Below are 24771 nucleotides of genomic sequence, written 5' to 3'. Positions count from 1 at the left end.
CCTTTATGGAGCCCATCTTTGCATGAAATGTTCCCTTGGTATCTCTCATTTTCTTGCAGAGATCTCTAGTCTTTCCCATTCTGTTATTTTCCTCTATTTCTTTGCATTGATCGCTGAAGAAGGGTTTCTTATCTCTTCTTGCTAGTCTTTGGAACTCTGCATTCAGGTGCTTATATCTTTCCTTTTCTCCTTGGCTTTTCACTTCTCTTCTTTTCACAGCTATTTGTAAGGCCTCCCCAGACCCCCATTTTGCTTTTTTGCATTTCTTTTCCATGGGGATGGTCTTGATCCCTGTCTCCTGTATAATGTCATGAACCTCATTCCATAGTTCATCAGGCACTCTATCTATCAGATCTAGGCCCTTAAATCTATTTCTTACTTCCACTGTATAATCATAAGGGATTTGATTTAGGTAATACCTCAATGGTCTAGCGGTTTTCCCCGATTTCTTCAATTTGAGTCTGAATCTGGTAATAAGGAGTTCATGATCTGAGCCACAGTCAGCTCCTGGTCTTGTTTTTGTTGACTGTATAGAGCTTCTCCATCTTTTGCTGCAGAGAATATAATCAATCTGATTTCAGTGTTGACCATCTGGTGATGTCCATGTGTAGAGTCTTCTCTTGTGTTGTTGGAAGAAGGTGTTTGCTATGACCAGTGCATTTTCTTGGCAAAACTCTATTAGTCTTTGCCCTGCTTCATTCCGCATTCCAAGGCCAAATTTGCCTGTTACTCCAGGTGTTTCTGGACTTCCTAATTTTGCATTCCAGTCCCCTATAATGAAAAGGACATCTTTTTGGGGGTGTTAGTTCTAAAAGGTCTTGTAGGTCTTCATAGAACCGTTCAGCTTCAGCTTCTTCAGCGTTAGTGGTTTTGGCATAGACTTGGAGAACTATGATATTGAATGGTTTGCCTTGGAAATGAACAGAGATCATTCTGTCGTTTTTGAGACTGCATCCAAGTACTGCATTTTGGACTCTTCTGTTGACCATGATGGCTACTCCATTTCTTCTGAGGGATTCCTGCCCGCAGTAGTAGATATAATGGTCATCTGAGTTAAATTCACCCATTCCAATCCATTTTAGTTCGCTGATTCCTAGAATGTCAACGTTCACCCTTGCCATCTCTTGTTTGATCACTTCCAATTTGCCTTGATTCATGGACCTGACATTCCAGGTTCCTATGCAATATTGCTCTTTACAGCATCGGACTTTGCTTCTATCACCAGTCACATCCACAGCAGGGTATTGTTTTTGCTTTGGCTCCATCCCTTCATTCTCTCTGGAGTTATCTCTCCACTGATCTCCAGTAGCATATTGGGCACCTACTGACCTGGGGAGTACCTCTTTCAGTATCCTATCATTTTGCCTTTTCCTACTGTTCACGGGGTTTTCAAGGCAAGAATACTGAAGTGGCTTGCCATTCCCTTCTCCAGTGGACCACATTCTGTCAGACCTCTCCACCATGACCCGCCTGTCTTGGGTTGCCCACGGGCATGGCTTAGTTTCATTGAGTTAGACAAGGCTGTGGTCCTAGTGTGATTAGATTGACTAGTTTTCTGTGAGTATGCTTTCAGTGTGTCTGCCCTCTGATGCCCTCTTGCAACACCTACCATCTTACTTGGGTTTCTCTTACCTTGGGCGTGGGGTATCTCTTCACGGCTGCTCCAGCAAAGCACAGCCACTGCTCCTTACCTTGGATGAGGGGTATCTCCTGCCGCAGCCCTTTCTGACCTTCAATGTGGGATGGCTCCTCTAGGCCCTCCTGTGCCCGCACAGCCACCACTCCTTGGACATGGGGTTGCTCCTCCCGGCCGCCGCCACTGGCCTTGGGTGTGGGGTTGCTCCTTCCTGCCGCCGCCCCTGGCCTCGGGCACCACCCCTGGCCTCGGTCGCGGGGTAGCTCTCGGCCGCGCTTAGTGTGCCGGCCGCCGCCACTGCAGTGGCTGAGCGATATTTTGGTGCTGTTACTGTCTGTAAGCAGCTGCCAACTTCACGTGGTTAATTACTGCTTAAATAATTTATTGAGAATTTAGCAAAAGATTCTCTGCTCCTCAAATGAATACAGATTCTTCTCCTGTGTTGGGAATTTCTCATGTTTTTTGAAAGCATAAGAAAGTGTGTGTGCTTGTCCAAGATTGCCAGGCTGTAATCTCAGTGATTATGGGGCCCCAAACCATGGCAAGTCGGCCCTCCCCTCCTGTGCCTAACGCCGTATGTGGTAGACCCCAGGCACTCAGTAAATAATCGATAAGTTAACTGGATGAAAGGGCCTCTCACAACTTTGTAAATATGTCAGACCAATAAATCTTGCTGTTTTACGTAAAGCTCTGACATAAATGAGTTAGACAGCATCCACTTCTTACCCCTCAGAGATAAGCACTTTGAATTAATATTCCTGGCTGCTTCAGTTCTGTGTCATCGTTTTACCCTGTTTTACGCATTTGCAAGGCTGCCTTTTATATCTAATCCGGGTAAAAAGGCTCACAAGATCACACATTGATTATTTTAGCCCAAGAAAATTATGTATGGCAAGTTGTGTGATAAACATTATAATATGAAATAGAATGCAATAAATATTTCTGAGCTGATTGCTGTTGCACAATACCCATGTAAACCAGCCTTCTCCTGGGACCTTAAAACATGTTTGACTTATTTAGTATACTAAGCTTATGACTTAGAACTGAAGACACTTTGTGCCATAGGATGAAATTCCATTCTTCAAGACTAAAAAGGCTGGGGACTTCCCTTGCAGCTTGGTGTTAGGGCTCTGCCCTTCCTATGCCAGGGGCATGGGTTCTATCCCTGGTCAGGGAATTAAGACCCCACACAATGCACAGCCTGCCCAAATAAATATACATTAAAAATAAAAAATAAATGTAATCCACCCCCACCCCCACCCCCACTCCCCAAGAAAAAGACTGGAAAGGTTAGTTTCTAGTAAGGGAAAACACAAAACGAGGAACAGCCAGTGGAAGCAGTTTCAGAACTTCGACTAGAAGGGAAGTTACCACAGAGATGAGGCAGCCTTTCACAGTAGCCAGAGCCTCCCATTCAGTTAGCCGGCACTTACAGCATACTCCCTACGCCAGTAGTGTGGGCCAACACGTATGGATGTACCTGCCCGCGTGTGTTAGGCAGTGGGGATGGACTGAAGAGAATGCTGCTCTAGGTCATGTCCTCAAGAATTTCTAACCTGGTGAGGGACGTAAACGGTAAAGGGGGAATCTTGAAAGAAATGATCAGCTGACCAACAATGGACAGTAGGGTGGGACAAGGAAGTACGCATCAGAGCTACACGTCAAACGCTCTCTGGACGTTTCTAGAAGTGTGAGCATGAGCGCCGCTGACGCTACCGCCCCGCCCGTGGCAGACAGCGGTGTGCGACTCTGCCACTTCACTTCCATGAGCGAAGCTCTTCTCACTCAAGTACTTTACTTCTGTGTTACTTCCTTCCTTGTCAAATCTGGACCTTCTTCGTTTCTGATTGTCTTGGTAATTGGCACTGCTGTTCGTTCAGTTGTACAAGCCAGACAGCTAGGCAGCCTCCTCACTCTTCCCCGCTTCCTCACTGCTCACAGCTGACCCATCATGAAGTCCCATCAGTTTTATTTTCTATACATTTCTAATCCATGTGTGTCATACTGTTTCCACCACTGGATATTGTATGTGACATACACTAAAAAATTACTCATCATTTATCTGGAATTCAGATTTAACCGGGCATCTTATATTGTTATATGTGAAACCTGGCAACCCTAGCCCAATTACCCTAATTCAAAAGAATCAAAAATTGGTCCTTAGACTTCAAATGCTGTGCTCTGGATTGAACCATGGAGTGGATTGTTTATTTTGTCAGTATATGGTGCTAATATTCTAGAGACAAATGTATATTTATTTAACCTGCAGAACACCTGTGTATTTAGACACCTTAAAAAAAAAATAAAAAATAAAAAACTCCAGTTGAGTAAGGTCAGACCACAGAATATTTTGTGAGGTACAGATGAAGTGTGGAGCAGAAAAGCAAAATGTTTTCTCTAGTATGACATTAGCCAACTCCTCTTCTAAAACTTTGATAATGATATTGTTTCCCTGGGAGAGGCCAAAGTGCTGAAATTCTTCACATATTTTGTAAATTTATGTATTACTGAAACACTGAAACCTAGCCAACGCAAGAGATAGCGTCAGGTTCCCTCAGAGCTGAGCAGAATGCTGTATCATGCATGCCCTATTTTTGAAATGGGATTTTGAGAAAAAACAGCAGAACGCCTTCTTGAGGCTTCTTTCCCATTGACTGCTCACACTTGGCACACCCTTGGATGACTTCATGGGCTCCCTCATGGCAGCCAGATTCCTCCATCTGCGTTCTTCGCTGGGCAGTGTCATTTTAAGCAGTAGAATTTACTCTGGCCAGAGGGTGTTTGCATATCTCAAGGCTATGGTTTTTCCATTAGTCATGTATGGATGTGAGAGCTGGACCATAAAGAAAGCTGAGCGCCAAAGAATTGATGCTTTGGAACTGTGGTGTTGGAGAAGACTCTTGAGAGTCCGTTGTACTGCAAGGAGATCGAGCCAGTCAATCCTGAAAGAAATCAACCCTGAATACTCACTGAAAGAACTGATGCTGAAGCTGAAACTCCAATATTTTGGCCACCTGATGTGAAGAGCCGACTCATTGGAAAAGACACTGATGCTGGGAAAGATTGAGGACAGGAGAAGGGAGCAACAGAGGATGCGATGGTTGGATGGCATCACCGACTCAATGGATGTGCATTTGAGTAAACTCCAGGAGACGGCGAAGGACAGGGAGGCCTGGCGTGCTGCAGCCCATGGGGTCGCAGAGACGCCACTTAGCAACCGAACAACAGCAGTGTTCTCATAGAGTTCATGCAGCCAGACTAAGAAGTTCAACACCAACCACATGATGAAAGCTGTTCTAGAAAAAGTGCCTTTGTTGCCCCCGCTGGCCAGCCACCCCCAGCCCACACGGCTGCCTCGGCTTGCACCTGTGACACCCCGGCACTGGCCAGGCTCTACCATTGCTGCTAGTAAGAGCTGGGCAACCCCGCCACCATGTGTCCAAAGGGTAGGTCCCGTAGGCAGCTGCCTTCTCACATGGCTTGCTTCAGAACTGCCGTTTTGAGTGAGTGGCTCGGTGCCCTAGCAGCAACGGAGGCTGAGAACTGGAGTTCTGGCCTCTACCTTGGGGAAGCTCAACTTAAGGTGGGAAAACTTTCCAAATAGGTAGGAAGGGAGTTCAAAAGATACTGAGCAACCACCAGCGTAAAAAACGTTCACTTCTCTTTCACGCAACCAACCAGGCTTTACAAACATAATGATTAAGCTACAAGCTTTGCATTTAGGTGGACTTCGGTTCCACTTCTAGCTTCACCTTTTGGGAGACCAAACAAACTAGCCCCTCCAAGGTGCCATCTCTTATCCATGATGTATGCACATGACTACCGTTCCTCTCGTAGGAGGGCGGTAAGGGTAAAATGAGAAAAATATACTTGTTTGGGGGTGGAGTTTACCTCCCCACAGGACAGATACTCATCCCCATTTTGAATATTGTTACTAGCATATTTTATCTCTTTTAAAATCTTTAGCTACAACCACTTTGGGGATTTTATTAACGAATCTGTTTTTTCTATGCTATTGCCTTTTTCACATTACAACACTAATGTGATTTAGTGATTTAAAACAGATTTCTTTTCTTTAGTGTTGTCTTTTTCTCATGGGCTTCCCTGTGGCTCATATGGTAAAGAACCCGCCTGCAATTTGGGAGACCTGGGTTCAACCCCTGGGTTGGGAAGATCCTGTGGAGAAGGGCATGGCTCTTCTGGCCTGGAGAAGTCCATGGACTGTACAGTCCGTGGGGTTGCAAAGAGTCCGACACGACTGAACAACTTTCACTTTCTTTTTTTTCACTTAAGACTGATTTTCTTGATGAATCATTTCACTAACAACATTATGGCCAAAGGCAGGCAAGCCCTCATTTTCTTAAACTTTTTTTCTAGTATTTTTTCTGATTACATTGTGAAAAATTTTTTAGAGATTGCATAAAAACAGAAAAGTAGAAATAAAAATACATTAGAATTCCACCATCTAGCAGTAGCCGCTGTTAAAGGTATGCTGTGGATTTGTCTCTTGGGAAGCTTTTTATCAACCACCAGCTTCACAGCTTTGTGAAACAGGAAACAAACATGTGGTCTGAGCTCCCCTCGACTCCCAGTGATCGCTGCAAATCCACAGGCCACGTCTTCCTGACCCCCTTGGTCTGTTTTCTCCAACTTCCCATTGGATGGGAGAGGTGACCTGAAACCTTCGTTGCCAGGTAGAAAGTTATGTTTCATTTATGAGTATTGTGTTAGGAGCCTTCAAGCTTTGTGTGTCCATCCCCATGTTTCTAAACAGGGGAAGCAAAGGATGCTGGGAAACATTGTTTGGCTTCGTGAGAGCCTTTGAGAGAGTGAGAGGGGAAGAAAATTACTCTCTTATTGTGAGGTTTGCCAAGTGATCTCTGAGAAGCTGTGATATCACTCACAGGCCACGCCAAGCTGCATGGAAACGGCGCGCCTTGGCAGACGTCTCGACAACGCCTGATTCCTCGGGGCTGGTGTGGGCCTCTATCAGAAATGGTTCCATAGGTAGTATTTACATAACCGTGGTGGAGTGTGAGAAAAAACACAGCTGTGGCACTGCCCTAAATATTCTATTCCGCACGGAATTATAGGAGAACTTTATCGCTGAACTATAGATAAACACAATTCATCAAGCAGTGGTCAGTTCAGCTGGGGAACAAGACCGCCCTTAGGAAGGCCCAGCCTTCTGAAAATAGCCCCATCTGCGGCCTGGCTGGCTGCTCCTCCCCGCGCCCTGTCCCCCCAGCTCCAGAGATGCTGGGCTCATCTGCTCCCAAGAAGTTGTCTAGATTGCTTTTCCTCACTAAGCGCTCAGTCCACTCACTGAGTGTAGACCTACTGTGAGCCAGCATGCCTCTGGATGCCCCTCCCTTCAGCAGGGTTCTCTTTTTCTTTCTGGGTTATAGAATTGCGTGTGGGTAGGAGTAAGATTATGTTGCCAAGGAGATTTTTTAATACCAGCGTGCCCTGAAACGGAAGCAGGGTTGACTCAGTCCTGAGTGCAGCCTATGCGTGCCTTTAGCACCCGTGTGTGTGTGTCGGTCACTCAGGCATGTCTGACTGTTGTCATTCACCAGGCAAGAATACTGGAGTGGGTAGCCATGCCCTTCTCCAGGGATCTTCCTGGCCCAGGAATCAGACCTGGGTCTCCCCCACTGCAGGCAGATTTTATATATATGCAAATACTTCCCAGTGGTAAGGAATCCACCTGCCAATCCTGGACACAGATGAGAGTTTGATCCCTGGCTTGGGAAGATCCCCTGGAGGAGGAAATGGCAACTCCCCTCCAGTATTCTTGCCTGGAAAATCCCATGGACAGAGGAGCCTTGCAGGCTACAGTCCATGGGGTCACAAAGAGTCAGACACGACTGAGTGACTGAGTGCGAACACACACACACACACACACACACACACAAAACTATGTATATAACTCCACTCTCTAGAGGCCAGACATGACTGAGGGACTGAGTGTACACACACACACACATATAACTGTGTATACAACTCCACTCTCTAGAGGTGGCCACTGACACGACTGAGTGACTGAGTGCACACACACACACACACACACACGCACACACACACACACATATAACTATGTATATAACACACACACACATATAACTATGTATATAACTCACACACACACATATAACTGTGTATATAACTCAGACACACACATATAACTGTGTATATAACTCACACACACACACATATAACTGTGTATATAACTCAGACACACACATATAACTGTGTATATAACTCACACACACACACATATAACTGTGTATATAACTCAGACACACACATATAACTGTGTATATAACTCACACACACACACATATAACTGTGTATATAACTCACACACACACACATATAACTGTGTATATAACTCAGAGACACACATATAACTGTGTATATAACACACACACACACATATAACTGTGTATATAACTCAGACACACACATATAACTGTGTATATAACTCACACACACACACATATAACTGTGTATATAACTCACACACACACACATATAACTGTGTATATAACTCAGAGACACACATATAACTGTGTATATAACACACACACACACATATAACTGTGTATATAACTCAGACACACACATATAACTGTGTATATAACTCACACACACACACATATAACTGTGTATATAACTCACACACACACACATATAACTGTGTATATAACTCAGACACACACATATAACTGTGTATATAACTCACACACACACACATATAACTGTGTATATAACTCACACACACACACATATAACTGTGTATATAACTCAGACACACACATATAACTGTGTATATAACTCAGACACACACATATAACTGTGTATATAACACACACACACACATATAACTATGTATATAACACACACACACACACATATAACTGTATATAACACACACACATATAACTGTGTATATAACACACACACACATATAACTATGTATATAACACACACACACACACATATAACTGTGTATATAACACACACACATATAACTGTGTATATAACACACACACACACATATAACTATGTATATAACACACACACACACACATATAACTGTGTATATAACACACACACATATAACTGTGTATATAACACACACACACACATATAACTATGTATATAACACACACACACACATATAACTGTGTATATAACACACACACATATAACTGTGTATATAACACACACACACACATATAACTATGTATATAACACACACACACACATATAACTGTGTATATAACTCACACACACACATATAACTGTGTCTATAACTCAGACACACACATATAACTGTGTCTATAACTCTCTCTCTCACACACACACACATATAACTATGTATATAACTCCACTCTCTAGAGGCCAGACATGACTGAGGGACTGAGTGCACACACACGCACACACACACACACGCACACACACACATAACTGTGCTCATAGCTCCACTCTCTAGAGGCGGCCACTGGTAAACATGGCCATGGGTTTGTCTGTTGGGAAGATTTTCATCAACCACCACAGATGTGTGAAACAGTTACCATGTGGCTTGAATTCTACTTGATTCCCAGTGGTTGCTACGAGTCCACAGGCCACGTCTTCCTAAACACCTTCATCTGTGTTTTCTCCAGCCTCACACTGGAGGGGAAAGGGCACTTGAAACCTTAGTTGCCAGGTTACAAGTTATGTTTTATTTATTATATTAGTTATATTGTAACATAGTTACAAGTTATGTTTTATTTATTATATTATATTATTTATAATATATCATATATTTAATATATTTATTTATTATCTATTCATTTTGTGTGTCAGCCTTGCATTTCATGTATATAACTAAGAGAGAGAGAGACTTACGGACACATTTGTCATCAGAGCAGAGTGGTGGTTATATCTGTGTGGAGGGTGGAAATAGTGACCCAGAGGCTGCATGAGTGAGCTGGGATGCTGGCAACGTTTCTTGTTCTTGTTCTTGTTAAATGGGTGTTTGCTTTGTAATAAAGCAATGAGTTATACAAAAATAAAACCAGGATAAAATACCATGTTTTAACTAAGCAGAGGATAGAAACTGATTTTTTTCCAAGTTTCTCTATAATAATTTCATTTTCAGTTAGTAAAATTGCAAAATATTAGTTGTTCCCAAGAAGATGTGCATGTATTTTGCTGGCCAGAAAGTTCTTTAGGGCTTTTCAGCAGATCTTGTTGAAAAACCGCACGAGCCTTTTGGCCAACCCCATATGTAAATATGAGTCATAAGTAGCAAGTAAATAGCATAAACAAAAATAGTAATTGAAACCCAGGAAAAATCAACTTTAAAAGTGTTATGAAGACCACCCTGAAGACAGGAAGGAGAAGTGGCTGCGGTCTCTTTCTGTTGAAAGTGACAGATATGCCACTCAAACTACTTGGATGACAAAAGGGGCGTCTTCTGTCACTTAACCAGGAAGCTCGAGTGGGCGGCTCCAGCTACGGGCCTGGTGGGTGCAGTGATTCAGACGATGTCGTCATGAAGTGTCTGTCTTGACTCTAAGCATCTGTGTATTTTAAACATTAACGCAGCCCCCGTTCAACTCTGCACAGGAAGACAGCTCCATTTTGTATCAGTTTTCTAGGACAGCTGTAACAAAATGGACCCAGACCAGAAAGCTTAAAACAAAGCTTCCATTCTGGAAGCCTGAGTGTGAAGTCAGAGAATGGGCAGGGTTGGTCCCTTCCGCGGCTGTGAGGGAGAAACTCTCCCAAGTAATCCTTGGACTTGATGCATCTCTCCAGTGTATTCCTGCGTTGTTACCAGGCCTTCTCTGTGTCTCTCGGCATCTCTGACATTCTTATTGGATTCAAGACCCATCCTCATCTATTGGGTAGATTAATAAGATAAGGATCTCACCATCGTCCTTACTTTCATTACTTCGGCACAGATTCTTTCGAATCAGTCACGTTCTGAGTTTCTGGGTAGACATGGACTGGAGGAGATGTTATTCAGCCTTCTGCACATGGTGAGCCTCTTAGGGGCAGGGAGCCATGCATTCTACTTGCCTCTTCAGCGCCCGACACGCCTGTGTGTGTCTGGAAGACTCAGATACTCACAGCATATTTGTGCATCTGTAAAGAAATCACTGCACGTTCCCGAATCTGTTGTGTAACCCAAGAGATTTACTGGGACTGTCTGTGTTAATAGGCATGACTGTCTGTTTACTCCTAGTGTAGCTAAGAGAGAGTTAACGTGTATAGGTGCCCATGTGTCCAGATGTATGAAAACATTGCATCCACTAATAAGAGTTTCTTTTCCCAGTAACTGAGCCAACAGTAGCCTTAAAACGCCAAAAGCTTAAATGACAACTAGCATCATCAGGATTTACAAGTCACAGAGCCTGTTCACAGGTATCTCATTTGATGCATCTCCTGCACTGGCGGGAGGATTCTTTACCAGGGCGCCACCTGGGAAGTCCAGTTATCTCATTTGGTTCGCTAGTAATCCCGTGAAGGTTATTACTGTCACCTTCATTATAATCATTATCACTTTCATCGTCATCGTCATCATCCCTGTTTTATAGGGATAAAGAAACTTGAAGCGTCAGGACCTTTAGTTGTATTTGAAAATTACCCAATTCAAATTGGCTTCTACGAAAGGGGAACATGGAAGAAAATACAGGGATCTACTGAGCGTCAGGTGCGGCTGGATCAGGCGTCTTATCTCTCAGCTCTGCTTTCCTCTGCGTTGGCTTCGTCTGTCGGCAGCCCTCCCCTCTCGATGGCCAGATGGCCGTCTGCAGACCCATGATTGTAACTGTTGTCTCTGTACACGTGCTGAGAGAAAAGCATCACCCCAACAGTGACTCCTGAAGAAACCCTGGGCCTGGATCTCCTTGGACAAATGGCATCACACCTACAACCTCTAGCCCATCGATGCCCCAGATCACGCAGACTGAGGATGGGGGTGAAGCCTGCCATCAGAAGAGGCGGGGGTGTAGGGTGGGCCCACAGAGCCGCAGATGTCCGTGAGGAAGCGTAGGTTATAAATGCCAGAGCCTGCGCTTTGGAACAAGGTTGCTTCAACCAACAGGCCAGTCCTGTTGCTTTTTCTCCCCTCTTTCTCCTCCTCTTCTCCTGTTCAAATACAGTGACTACACAGCGCATGCACATGGAACAAAATTCAGAAAACACAGCATCATCCCCGAAAGTCTCTCTTCTTAAGTGAGTAGGTTTGCTGATTTGTTTTGGTTCTAATGGTCTGCAAAGATTGATTGTGTTCTCAGGTTCCTTGTTGGCATTTGTATTCAGGCAGAATAAGACAATTTTTGTAACGTGGCTGTGTTTTTATGTGGCTTGCAAACATACTTTGGTACCATCCATATAGTAAAGATACGGCTTCAGTTATAGAAATTGACTTTGGGGGACGACTGTAGCTCTTCTAACACTGCGTGTCAGTATGTTTACATGTTTCTCCATATATAAAATCTAGCAGAGAACTATTTTTGGAAATAAAATATTTTATGTTTTGAAAATTATAAAGAAAATTTCCCCTCTTGCCTTGTCCGGCCACTCAGTTTCCCTCCCAGCCGAACTTCCCTGTGAGCCGCTCCAGCCACAGACTCCACATGTACAAGCATTTGTTTTAGCAGCTAAGTCATGTCCGACACTTTGGCAACCCCATGGACTGTGGCCCACCAGGTTCCTCTGTCCGTGGGATTCTGCAGGAAGGGATACTGGAGAGGGTTGCTGTTTCCTTCTCCAGGGCTTACAGGCGTTTGTATGGGTCAGTTTTACATCAGTGATACAATACCGCTCTCACTTCCACTGTGGCAGGCCTTTTTGGTTCTCGGCCTCTAATGACCTCAGCCACCCAACCTTGGGGCCATTTTCACACACCCCTTGGTTATTTTTCCACCTTAAGTCTTCATGTTCCTTTTCTTTCCTGTGCCCCTCCCCCCTCCTCCCTCTCCTCTTTCTACTTTTTTCCTCATCTTTATCTCCTTCCATCTTTATCTTTTACAAATGGATGAAGGATTATTGGAGTTGACAGTGCCCTTTTAAAAAATGAGTTACATGACCCTACAGAATGGTTCTTTGAGGGTATGTTGTCAGAAAAATACTTTAGGAAGATGAAACCATGCCCAATCTCTTTTCACCCCCAGAGGCACTGGTTAGCTCAGGCAGTTCAGAAAGCAAGGGTACTTCAACAGACACTTGTCGCTCACATGAACCTGTGCCCCTGAACATGAACCTCACAAAATCCTTTTAGGTAGAACAAATACGTAGATGGAAGGGAGAACGCAGAGTCAGGTTTGCCCCAGATCTTCCAGGGTCTCTCAAGAAACCCATGCATCTCTCCCAAAGTTATCTTTTCCATTCCAAGATGCTGGAAATAGCCCTTGCTTAACTGTTTAGCTTCTTCTGAGCCTTGCCTTTTTCAAGCGCAGGTGCTCTGAAAAGGAACTGAACCAGAGCCCACCCTGGAGGATTCTCCTTCTTGCCTCATTGGACCACTACCATTTGCTTGTACCCAAACTGGGAAGACTCTCCATTGTAAACTAGAATGTAAACTAGAACTGATCGAGATTAGCTTTCACTATGACATGTCCTGCATGCTTCATCTCACTTTTGTCTTTTCATTAATTTTAAGAGGCAAGATTGAGCCATTTTATAGATAAGAACGTTGAAGCTTAGGAAGATCATGGAGCATGGCTCACAGCCAGCAAGTTTAAAGTCAGCCTTGAACCCCCACATCTGCATGCTTAACAACTACCCCCTGATTCTCGTGCTTTTAAACTGTTATAAATTGTTTCTTTAAAAAAGAAAGCTGCTGAAAAAACCACTGCATGGCCAGCCCAGGAATGGAATTTCTTTCTCTGTCTCTCCTTTTACTCCAAGACAGGCATTGCACAGAGTACATTTACATTTTGACAAAATGAGTTTAAGTGAAAAATTAAGTCAAAGGGATGTATGTTTGAGACCTGTACTAGATAATGTAATAATAAATAAATATATATACTGGGTTAGCCAGAAAGTTATTGAAGTTTTTCCATAAGATGTTTAGGAAAAAACCAAATGCACTTTTCGGCTAACCCAGCGCATGACCCTCCACGACCTTGACCAGAATCTTGTGTTGTCCCTCGGAGCTCCTAGAGGCTTTCATGCTACCAGATGCTTGTTGTTTGTGTAGAGTTTATAGGACTAAAATTAAATGTTCATGCTTTTCTTCCTTTTTCCCCTTTGAGTTTTGTTGAGCTGATGGAGAGGTGAATGCAGATCACTGTACTCTTCTGGGTTTGTTACACAAACAATTGACACCTGTTCTGTGTCAGACAAGCCGACGGGTCTTCGTCCACCATTGCTCTGGCGGCTCTGCACAGCCCCCGTGTGCCATCAGCGAAAGGCTCCTTCTCCTCCCTCTGGTGACTCTGACCCCCTCTCGATCCACAGCCCGTCCCTTTTTGGAGCTGGAAGCTGCAGCTTTGTCAGCAACAAGTCTTCTTCCTCCTCACTCACGTGTGTGAGCATTTTCTTTCTAGTCTGCTGGCTCACAGTCCCAAACGCTCACCCTTTACACTCAGGATCGACTCTTCCAGGACTTTGCTTCATCCAGAGCTGCTCCGTGGTGGTTTAATGTGTCCCCAGAGTCTTTGATTCTATTCCCTTCAACAAGTGAAGCTTAGCTCTTCCTTACGAGCGTACGTGGGTCTTAGTGACTCACTTGCAGCACAAAGAACATACCAGAGGTGACGCGGTGTGACTTTGGAGACCAGGTCATGAAAGCAGTTGCAGTCTCTTCTTGCTCTCTGGGGAGTCCAGCTTCCATGTCATAGACACTCAAGCAGCTTTTGTGAGGTAACAAGAGTTTGGCATCTCAAACCGCCTAATTCTGGGGGAGTGTGTAACTGAGCAGTGCATTGCTGATACGCCCCCAGGAGCTCTGTGATGCGTTGTCCTTCTGGTGACCATCCCCTCCAGGCCAGCTCCTTGGGAGGTGTGAGCTTGGGCTCGGAGAGGCCCACCATGATCCTTAATCCATATAATCTGTGGACCATGTGAAGCATTTACCCAGGCCTCAACCTCTAGAAATTCTTAATAGTTCTCCGGTGAGGTCCAAACATCTGTGTTTAATTAGATGATTAAAAATAATAATAAACTACTCCCAGGTTCCTGAAGAATACTTTCAGTGCTGAACTGCTACTGCTGCTGTGTTTGACTGTGAAAAGTCAGGCCCCCCTATTCTACATCCTCTCTGCTTCTCCTTTGACACTGATTGGGGGGAGGTCAGATCACCTTTCAGCATGTTCAACTCAGCCACTGGGAACCCTGGCAAACAACCAAGATCAGGGCTTTTTCCTTGTGAGTCTACAGAGCACCCTTCTCAAACTTAAATTGCATCATATTTGTCTGGAGGTGGCAGCTTGTTTGGTAAAGAATCTGCCTGCAATGCAGGAGACCTGGGTTGGATCCCTGGGTCAGGAAGATTCCTTAGAGAAGGAAATGACAACCCACTCCTGTGTTCTTGCCTGGAGAATCCCATGGACAGAGGAGCCTGGCAGGATACACTCCACGGGGACCCAGAGAGTCAGACACGGCTAGCGACTGACACTATGTGCAGGAGTCTTGCTGGCTTCACTCCCAGAGTCCCTAATTCAGAGGCCCAGGGATGCATGGAGAGTCCACACCTCCAACATGCTGCCAGAGTCCCTAATTCAGAGGCCCAGGGATGCACCGGGAGTCCGCACCTCCAACATGCTCCCAGAGTCCCTAATTCAGAGGGCCCAGGGATGCACGGAGAGTCCACACCTCCAGCACGCTCCCAGAAGATTCTGCTCTGCTGGTCAGTGGTCACACTTTGGGAACCACCATGAGAGGGCACAGGGCTTGGTGTTTAACCATGGCCTCTCCAAGATCCTCCGACAGTGCAGGCAAGAATAACAGTGAATGAAAGCAAGTAGAACCTCATCCATTTTGCCTGAGACAAAGTTATTTGTGGCGACAGAAATCCTCATAGGGGTTATTTGAAGGGACATAATGGGAAAGGGAGAGTGTCTGGGACACTTGGAATGTTCTGTTTGTTGGTCTGACTGGTGGTTGACTCGAATGTGTTCCCTTTGTGAAAATACATTTAAGCTACACAGTATAATCTGTGCACTTTTCTATCTATAAGCTGTACTTTAAAAGCTGACTTAAAAGTTAACAGTAAGGATAAATGCTGTCAAAATCTGGGAGAAATGGGCCCCCTCCTCACTAGCCTGTACCTCTGTTTTCATAAACCAACTCTCCTCTGGGTATGCTGGCAACTCAACAAAGAAATATTCTCTTTTTGCTGGCATCATTTTTGCACATATGTGTGATTCCTGATGAGTGACTGCTTCCCAAGCTGTCATTAAAAAATAAAAATAAAAAATCCAGGTCTTCAAAGGAAAATATTCTAAGAGAAACATTTGTGTGTTTTAAATTCCTAGAATAGTGGATATTGATAGAATAATTTGAAAAGCCAGTTGAGCTCTCATTGATGCTTTCAGAGAACCCTAGTTTGTGCTTGGCTAGTCAGCTTCACTGAAGAGTAAGACCTTTGGCGGTGGTTGCGGTTTAGTCGCTCAGTCGTGTCCAACTCTGGCGACCCCATGGACTGTAGCCGCCAGGCTCCTCTCTCCATGGGATTTCCCAGGCAAGAACACTGGAGTGGGTTGCCATTTCCTTCTCCAAAAACTCTGGGAAGGAATGAAAACTCTCCATAGACTGACCAACCATTTCTCAGAAAAATGCCTGAGAGACTCGAGAGTATTTTCCTTCTTGGTAAGGACAAATGTCATTTAAAAAACACCCTGTTTCATCACAGGAAACCGTTGGATTTTTAGTGAGGAGACTTGAAGATTTCTTACTGAAAAGAAAAAAATGCTAATTATTGCTAAAACTCCCCTAGAGATATTTTACTTTTTAAATCCTCCTTTTTCTGTAATTAAAGTTTATGAGTAAAAAGGGTTACTCACTCTAAAAGGCTGGTTTCAAATGTAAATGAGGCCAGGTTACATTGGGACTTCTGATTTTCAGGTGATCTGCAGAATTGTTGCTTAAAACTCAGGAGCTAAAGAGGACACTGTTGGGCATATTTATTGGTGACGACCCCCTGGTGGAGTAAATGGTGTCCCACTCTAGCATTTGTGCCTGACAAATCTCAAGGACGAGGAGCCTGGTGGACTACAGTCCTCGGGGTCGCAGAGAGTCGGACACAGTTGCGAAGCTGAGCACGCACGCAGGTTGGTGGTGATGCCTTGGGACAGCTGTGGAACACAACAGATGCACCTTTATTGGACGCCATCCCGTCTGAAGGAGAGACATCGTAATGCAGTGTTTAAGGGCATGGCCTTTTGAGCCTGATTGGCATGGCTTGAATCCCGACGTCACCAGCTTTCTGGCCTTGGGTAACTCTCCGTCCCGCCCAGCTTTGTGGCTGTTCTTCCGTCGCTCTGTCGTGTCCAGCTCTTCAGAACCCTATCGACTGTAGCCCACCAGGCTCTGCTGTCCATGGGTCTCACCAGGCAAGACCACTGGAGTGGCTTGCTATTTCCTCTTCCAGGGGATCTTCCTGACTCAGGGACCGAACCCATATCTCTTGCATCTCCTGCATTAGTAGGCAGATTCTTTATTCCTGGGCCACCTGGGAAGCCCCTTTAATTCTATTATATAAGATGTGAGAGGGAAAGTCATTCAGTTGTGTCTGACTCTTTGTAACCCCATGGACTATTCCAGGCCAGAATACTGGAGTGGGTAGCCTTTCCCTTCTCCAGGGGATATTCCCAACCCAGGGATCGAACCCAGGTCTCCCGCATTGTAGGCAGGTTGTTTACCAGCTGAGCCACAAGGGAAGCCCAAGAATACTGGAGTGGGCAGCCTTTCCCTTCTCCAGCGGATCTTCCCGACCCAGGAATTGAACTGGGGTCAGACTTCCCTGGTGGCTCAGATGGTAAAGTGTCTGCCTACCATGCGGGAGAGCTGGGTTCGATCCCTGGGTCAGGAAGATTCCCTGGAGAAGGAAATGGCAACCCACTCCAGTACTCTTGCCTGGAAAATCCCATGGACGGCGGAGCTTGGTGCAGGCTACTGCCCATGGGGTCGTCTGACTTCACTTTCTCTTCTGCTCTGCAGGGGGATTCTTTCCCAACTGAGCCACCAGGGAAGCCCATTATATGAGATTAATAATATCAACCAGAGGACTGTTAGGAAAATTACAGAAAAGTAATATAAAAGGATTTAAGTTTTTGCCCAATGCATAATGAAAGCTCAGCGAGTGTTACCATTATTATTGAGGAATGAAAGGAAACTGACACGATCATTTCATTCTCTTCTGAAATTCCCAGCCCCTATGTCTTTCTGGTGCAAACACAAATTAATCAGTGGGATTTATTTGCCTGTATAAATACATAAATGAGTAAATAAAATGTGTATTTTTCTCTCTGCAATAAAATTACAGATGTGGGGAATGCTTGTAGGATTTGGGGTGGTGGGAGGTGCAGAACTTCTGACCCCTAGGGGCGGCCGGGGGGAACGCGGGCCTCACTTGTGACCCCTAGGGGCGGCTCAGGGGAATGCGGGTGCACTTGTGACCCCCCCCACCAGGGGTGGCTGGAGGGAACGCGTAGGGTGATGGTGTGGTTCTGTTCTGTCCCTTGCTTGCAGTGGTGTTTACAGGGATCTACACGTGGTAAACGGGTCCAGCTACACACTTCCACTGTGCCAGGGCCCCGGTTTTGATACCGTATTGTTGTTTAGTCACTAACTTGGGTCTGACTTTTTTGACCCCATGGACTGTAGCCCGCCAGGCTGCTCCATGGGATTTCCCAGGCAAGAATACTGGAGTGGATTGCCCTTTCCTCCTCCAGAGGATCTTTCCCACCCAGGAATCGAACCCACATCTCTTGTTGGCAGGTGGATTCTTTACCACTGAGACATCTAGGAAGCCCTGACATTATAATATATTACAGATAAATAAAATAGAACTATCAGAGTAAACCGAGTGGATAGAATGAGTGAATGGAATGAGTGAGTGGGTGGGTGGAACTATCAGAGTAAACACAGTGGGTGGTGTCCTGGACTTCTTTGTCCAGATTTTGCAATACTGTGTAAATCTATAAGTGCTTCACAAAAAAAAATTTAAAAACCAAGAGCATCTGTCAAGAACTTCTGCCTTTTACCATATAATTACAGTATGCAAATCTCACGCTGAATCTCAGGTGATCCCATTGGAGTTCTTGCATAAACTTTGAAGTTTGACTTTAAATATAACTCTTTGGGAATTTCCTGGTGGTCCAGTGGTTGGGACTCCAAGCTTTCACCACCAGGGGGCTCAGGTGCAATCACTGGTCCAGGAACTAAAATCCCAAAAGCCTCCCAGTGCAGGTTTAAAAAACCAAACAAAATGAAACAACAACAAAAAACACATTTTAGTGCATCTCTTTCCCCACTGTTACCTCATCCCCGGCCAGTTCTCTCCTTCATCGCTTGCAGGTTCAGTCACTCAGTTGTGTCTCTTTGCGACCGCATGGACTGTAGCCCACCAGGCTCCTCTGTTCATGGGATTCTCCAGGCAAAGATACTGGAGGGGGTTGCCATGCCCTCCTCCAGGGGCTCTTCCTGATCCAGGGATTGAACCTGCATGCCCTCTTAGCAGGCGAATTCGTTACCACTGAGCCAACCGGGAAGCCTTGCGTTACACGTGCACAAAGATGAAGAGGTAGGGAAATGTGCCACAGACAGGATTCCTGAGGAATGTAAAACTTTGGCCGTCTCTGATGCTAAAATATTCACAATTAATAATGAACAGTAGAATTAAGCAGGAAGATAGGTGTTTCAGTCTACATCCCACTAGCATCTGCTAGGACGCGAGCATATTGTTAAAGTCCTCTGGGGATGGAGAAGTAAGGCAGATTAATATCAGCTCACAGCTTGAAAGTCTTAATATGATGCTGCTAATAAGACACAGCTGAATAACAGGAAGGCCAGGCATCCTTAGTTCAGGTGACTAGATAGCTATGCCCTCAGTAGCTCAACCAATGCCTCGGCAAAGTGTTTGTGGATGAATGAGTGAGTGAATGGATGGATGGATGATGAGGCCGTTAAGATAAGCCATTCAAAAGAAGCTTATAGTAAGAATGAAGAATTAGTTCACTTTAGTGGGGAGACGCAATGTAGGGATAGGAGGGAGGGAAAGGGTTATCATAGGATGATATGAACTCACCTATGTGAAACTTTTGATAATTGTAAAGCACTCTAGAGTTTAAAGACTCTCTTATTCGATTAAAAAATAAATTTAAAAATCTCAGTTGGGGGCTTCCCTGCGGTCCAGTGGTTAAGACTCTGTGCTTCCACTGAAGGGAGTGCCAGTTCAATCCCTGGTCAGGGAGCTAAGATTCTGCATGCTTCATGGAGAGGCCAAAAGGGGAAAAGAAACAAGACCCACTGCAAAAAAAAAAAAAACACCTTAATTAAAAAGCTAAAAAAATGAAAAGTAAAATATATGATAGAAAAAACAAATTAATTCACCTTTGTAGCTCAGGGCTTGAGGAGACAAAATCTGCCAGGGAACCTCCTAACCCTTCTCTCTCTGCTCCTCTAGGCAGCTTGAAATCCACTCTCCAGATGCTAAGCACACTGTGGTCCTGAGGGCCAAGGACTCCGCCACGGCCCAGGCCTGGTTCAGCGCCATCCACACGACCGTCAGTGACCTGCTGACCCACGTGATCGCCGAGGCCCGCGAGCAGCTGGGCCCGATGGGCCTTGCTGGGGGCCGGGAGATCAGGCACCTCGGCTGGCTCGCGGAAAAGGTAAGGAAACATCCCCCATCCAGGAGTCTTCCCCAGCACATGCTGCAGCCCCTGAAATCAGGTGCCTCGTTCCGCAGGCTGAGTCTCTCACTGGGATTTCTTGTCCGTCTCCAGTGGGTCTGCGTTATGCAGGAGCTCTGTGTCTTTAGCAACTTTGATTCCCCACAGACAGTCCAGCATGTGGCAAATGCAGGGGATCACTCATTGCCTACTGTCTGGATGAAGGAGTGGGCAAGCGGCTGGGCAGTTTGGTTCTCACATGTGCACGGGAAGGGGAAGGGCAGGGGAAATAACTCAGACGCGCAATAGAACGGTCTTCTTGGCAGGTAAGGAAGTAGGAATCGTTGCTTTCAAAAGGGATTTCTGTGGGTTTTGATGGACCTAACTGTTAACACAGATACTTTGCAAATAAAGCAATTGTAATCTTGCCGGTAAGATCCTACGGACAGAGGAGCTGGGTGGGCTCCAGTCCATAGGGTTGCAGAGTCAGACACAACTGAGCGGTTGACTGCACATACACATACAATGATGACAATAACAGCAAAGACGTCTTAAGCAACTACTCTGTGCGCGTTCTTCTCAGATATCATCTTTTACCTGTACTCTTAAGCCAGCAGGCTCTCAACGTCATCATTTCTGAGCACCTGTTTTGTGCAAGGCACAGTGCTAGGCAGGAGGGGACAGGCGTGTAGGCATGAGTACAGGGAGGGCAGCTGCCCTGGAAAGGGCCTGGGGTCATGGTGACACTGTCGCTCTGGTTTCTTTCCCCAAGTGCTGTGATGTGTTGAAGAAGGTAGGGAAACTCACTCTGCAGCAGTCTCCTGGGAGTTAACCATCCTCTTGATTTCAAAGCGTTGAGCCTTTGCCATTGTCCTTACACCTGATCGCTGCTCCTTGAACTTGACCATGAGTGCTCAGGAACAGTGTGCTTTGGGGACAGTCTGACCTCCCAGTGACTCACATTCTAATAGGCGGTAAATTGGAATAATGATTGTTGCAATAACAGCTTTCCTGCCAACGAGCCTGTCATCTGAGAAGGCACTTGAGCAGGGCATTTGGCTGTTTTCCACCATTGTTCTTCGCTTGCCTCATTTCGTGCGTGGGTCCCAGCCACCGACTTCAACACCAAGTGCGTCGTTTGCTGTGGTATTGTCCCATCTCTTGCAGATTGCAGAGGACTAAAGGGCCAGTGCAGGTGGTGGTGACGCCAGGGTCAGAATGGACAGCAGCCACAGGTGGTGCCTCGTGACCTGACGTGTGGGGCTGCTTGCTGAGAGCAGCACTGCAGGTCTGGACGGCAGTGTGTCGGGAGCCACAGCCTCTCACCCTCTGCTCTCCACTCTCTCCAGTCACATGCGTTTGCTTCAGGAGCAGTCCTGTTAGTCTGGGATCTTTCAGTTGCAAGTGACAGAAAGCTAAGCTCAGCTTGAGCACAGAAAAAGGGACTAGCACTTCCGATAATAACAGTGTCCAGGGTGAGCGTCAGGCGTGGCGGGATCCAGGGCTCACAGGGGGCCAGCGTCAGGCGCAGCGGGATCCAGGGCTCACAGAGGGCCAGCGGGGTCCAGGGGGAGCTTCAGGCACGGCGGGGTCCAGGGCTCACAGGGGGCCCGCGGGGTCCAGGGCTCACAGGGGGCCCGCGTCAGGCATGGTGGGGTCCAGGGCTCACAGGGGGCCCGCGGGGTGCAGGGGGAGCGTCAGGCGTGGCGGGGTCCAGGGCTCACAGAGGCCCAGCGTCAGGCGTGGCAGGGTCCAGGGCTCACAGGGGGCCAGCGGGGTCCAGGGGGAGCGTCAGGCGTGGTGGGGTCCAGGGCTCACAGGGGGCCAGCGGGGTCCAGGAGGAGCTTCAGGCACAGCGGGGTCCAGGGCTCACAGGGGGCCCGCGGGGTGCAGGGGGAGCGTCAGGCGTGGTGGGGTCCAGGGCTCACAGGGGGCCCACGGGGTGCAGGGGGAGCGTCAGGCGTGGTGGGGTCCAGGGCTCACAGGGGGCCAGCGGGGTCCAGGGGGAGCTTCAGGCACGGCGGGGTCCAGGGCTCACAGGGGGCCCACGGGGTCCAGGGCTCACAGGGGGCCCGCGTCAGGCGTGGTGGGGTCCAGGGCTCACAGGGGGCCCGCGGGGTGCAGGGGGAGCGTCAGGCATGGCGGGGTCCAGGGCTCACAGGGGGCCAGCGGGGTCCAGGAGGAGCTTCAGGCACAGCGGGGTCCAGGGCTCACAGGGGGCCCGCGGGGTGCAGGGGGAGCGTCAGGCACGGCGGGGTCCAGGGCTCACAGAGGCCCAGCGTCAGGCGTGGCAGGGTCCAGGGCTCACAGGGGGCCAGCGGGGTCCAGGGGGAGCGTCAGGCGTGGTGGGGTCCAGGGCTCACAGGGGGCCAGCGGGGTCCAGGAGGAGCTTCAGGCACAGCGGGGTCCAGGGCTCACAGGGGGCCCGCGGGGTGCAGGGGGAGCGTCAGGCACGGCGGGGTCCAGGGCTCACAGAGGGCCAGCGGGGTCCAGGGGGAGCGTCAGGTGTGGTGGGGTCCAGGGCTCACAGGGGGCCAGCGTCAGGCCCGCGGGGTCCAGGGGGAGCGGCAGGCGCGGCGGGGTCCAGGGCTCACAGAGGCCCAGCGTCAGGCGTGGCGGGGTCCAGGGCTCACAGGGGGCCAGCGGGGTCCAGGGGGAGCGTCAGGCGTGGTGGGGTCCAGGGCTCACAGGGGGCCAGCGGGGTCCAGGAGGAGCTTCAGGCACAGCGGGGTCCAGGGCTCACAGGGGGCCCGCGGGGTGCAGGGGGAGCGTCAGGCACGGCGGGGTCCAGGGCTCACAGAGGGCCAGCGGGGTCCAGGGGGAGCGTCAGGCGTGGTGGGGTCCAGGGCTCACAGGGGGCCCGCGGGGTGCAGGGGGAGCGTCAGGCGTGGTGGGGTCCAGGGCTCACAGAGGCCCAGCGTCAGGCGTGGCGGGATCCAGGGGGAGCGTCAGGCGCGGCGGGGTCCAGGGGGAGCGGCAGGCGCGGCGGGGTCCAGGGCTCACAGGGGGCCCGCGGGGTCCAGGGCTCACAGGGGGCCCGCGGGGTGCAGGGCTCACAGGGGCCCGCGGGCCTGCCTCCGCATGGCCCGCACTCTCTCCGCTTGCCTGGCTTATACCCTAGCAAGCGTCCCAGGCGTTCCAGGTTTGTCTGGGTGGTTTTTTTGTTTTGTTTTTATAGCTGGCTGCCTCAGTGAAGAGAAGGCTCTTTGCTCCCATATTTCCAACAAAAGTTCTAAGGTCAGCCTTATCCAAACTGTGCCCTGATGGATGAGGAGAGGCAGTTCTGAAATGGAAAATCGGCTACAGGAGCAACCGACAGTTGCTGCAGAAGGGAATGGGGAGGGGTTGATCGGGATGACAAACATCTTTACTGGGTTAGGTCCAGAGTGGATGCAGGGATGTGTTGTGTGTGTTAGGGTCTGGCAGGAGATGGATGGCAAACTCAGAAGGGGTGACTGGACGGGATTTAACACAGCGACAGTTTGTGAGTGTGGCCGAGACAGAGGAAACCAGGAGCTGAACGGTGAGAGGTCACTGCCATCCTTTACCTGGAAGTAGCCAGGAAGAGGAGCTGCTGCCTGAAGCTAGCAAGACTTGCAGCTCTGGAAAAGGGCCACTCACTGAGAGCTGTGGTCTCTTAGGAGAGAGACAATCCCCGTGAATCCCTGCCTGCTGATCTCCTACCGGTGTCTGCCCTGAGTTGAGGCTGCCTGGAAGCCAGAGGCAGGAACCACAGGTGCTCGGTTAAGGTCTCCCCTCCCTGGGCTCCGAGCAGCGCAGCAGATGGTGGGGCCTGGCTCTGGAGGCAAGGGGAGGCTGTCCAGCACACACATCCCTCCAGCTCGCAAGTAACCGAGATGCTGTCAACTCTAGAAGGTACTGTTCTTTCATCTCTTTTAGCACCAACTACAATTAAAACCATTACCATTTGGATAGTTGAGAAATGGTTATTACATCGTCATTAGTAGTGATGTTAGCATTTTTTCCAAAGGTTCCATTTTCTCACTTATAAACTGTCTGCTTATGACTTTTGTTTACCCAAAACTATCCGTAGAAACATTAAGCATTCCAATGGAGCAGTCATAAAGGTGCATAAAAAGCTTTCTGTTTTTAGAATATGATTGTTCTTTTGATGTACTTTCAGATCATCAGATGTTTCTTTAAATTGTGTCATGCATTATGCTGGTAAGAGCAATCAGTAATGACTTAGCATGGATAATTATCAGAAGGGAGAATGTCTTTTATTGCCTTCATCTTCAAAACTTCTTAAAAGATTACTATAGATCAAGTCCA

At 47.5% G+C, this 24771-nt stretch overlaps 1 protein-coding gene across 1 annotated transcript in view; it reads left to right on the top strand.

Annotated features, from left to right (window-relative positions):
• The window catches only part of SNTB1 (syntrophin beta 1), a 245812-nt gene that overhangs the window by 138708 nt on the left and 82333 nt on the right, over positions 1 to 24771 (top strand). The window contains exon 3 of the mRNA XM_052651720.1: positions 20271 to 20478. Within this exon, the coding sequence (XP_052507680.1) occupies positions 20271 to 20478 (208 nt within the window). The remainder of the gene's footprint in view (positions 1 to 20270; positions 20479 to 24771) is intronic.

Source organism: Budorcas taxicolor, chromosome 14 (assembly GCF_023091745.1).
Source record: "Budorcas taxicolor isolate Tak-1 chromosome 14, Takin1.1, whole genome shotgun sequence".
In the NCBI taxonomy this organism is placed as follows: domain Eukaryota; kingdom Metazoa; phylum Chordata; class Mammalia; order Artiodactyla; family Bovidae; genus Budorcas; species Budorcas taxicolor.
Note: the sequence above shows the minus strand (reverse complement) of the source record. Positions and strands in the feature narration are given on the sequence as shown.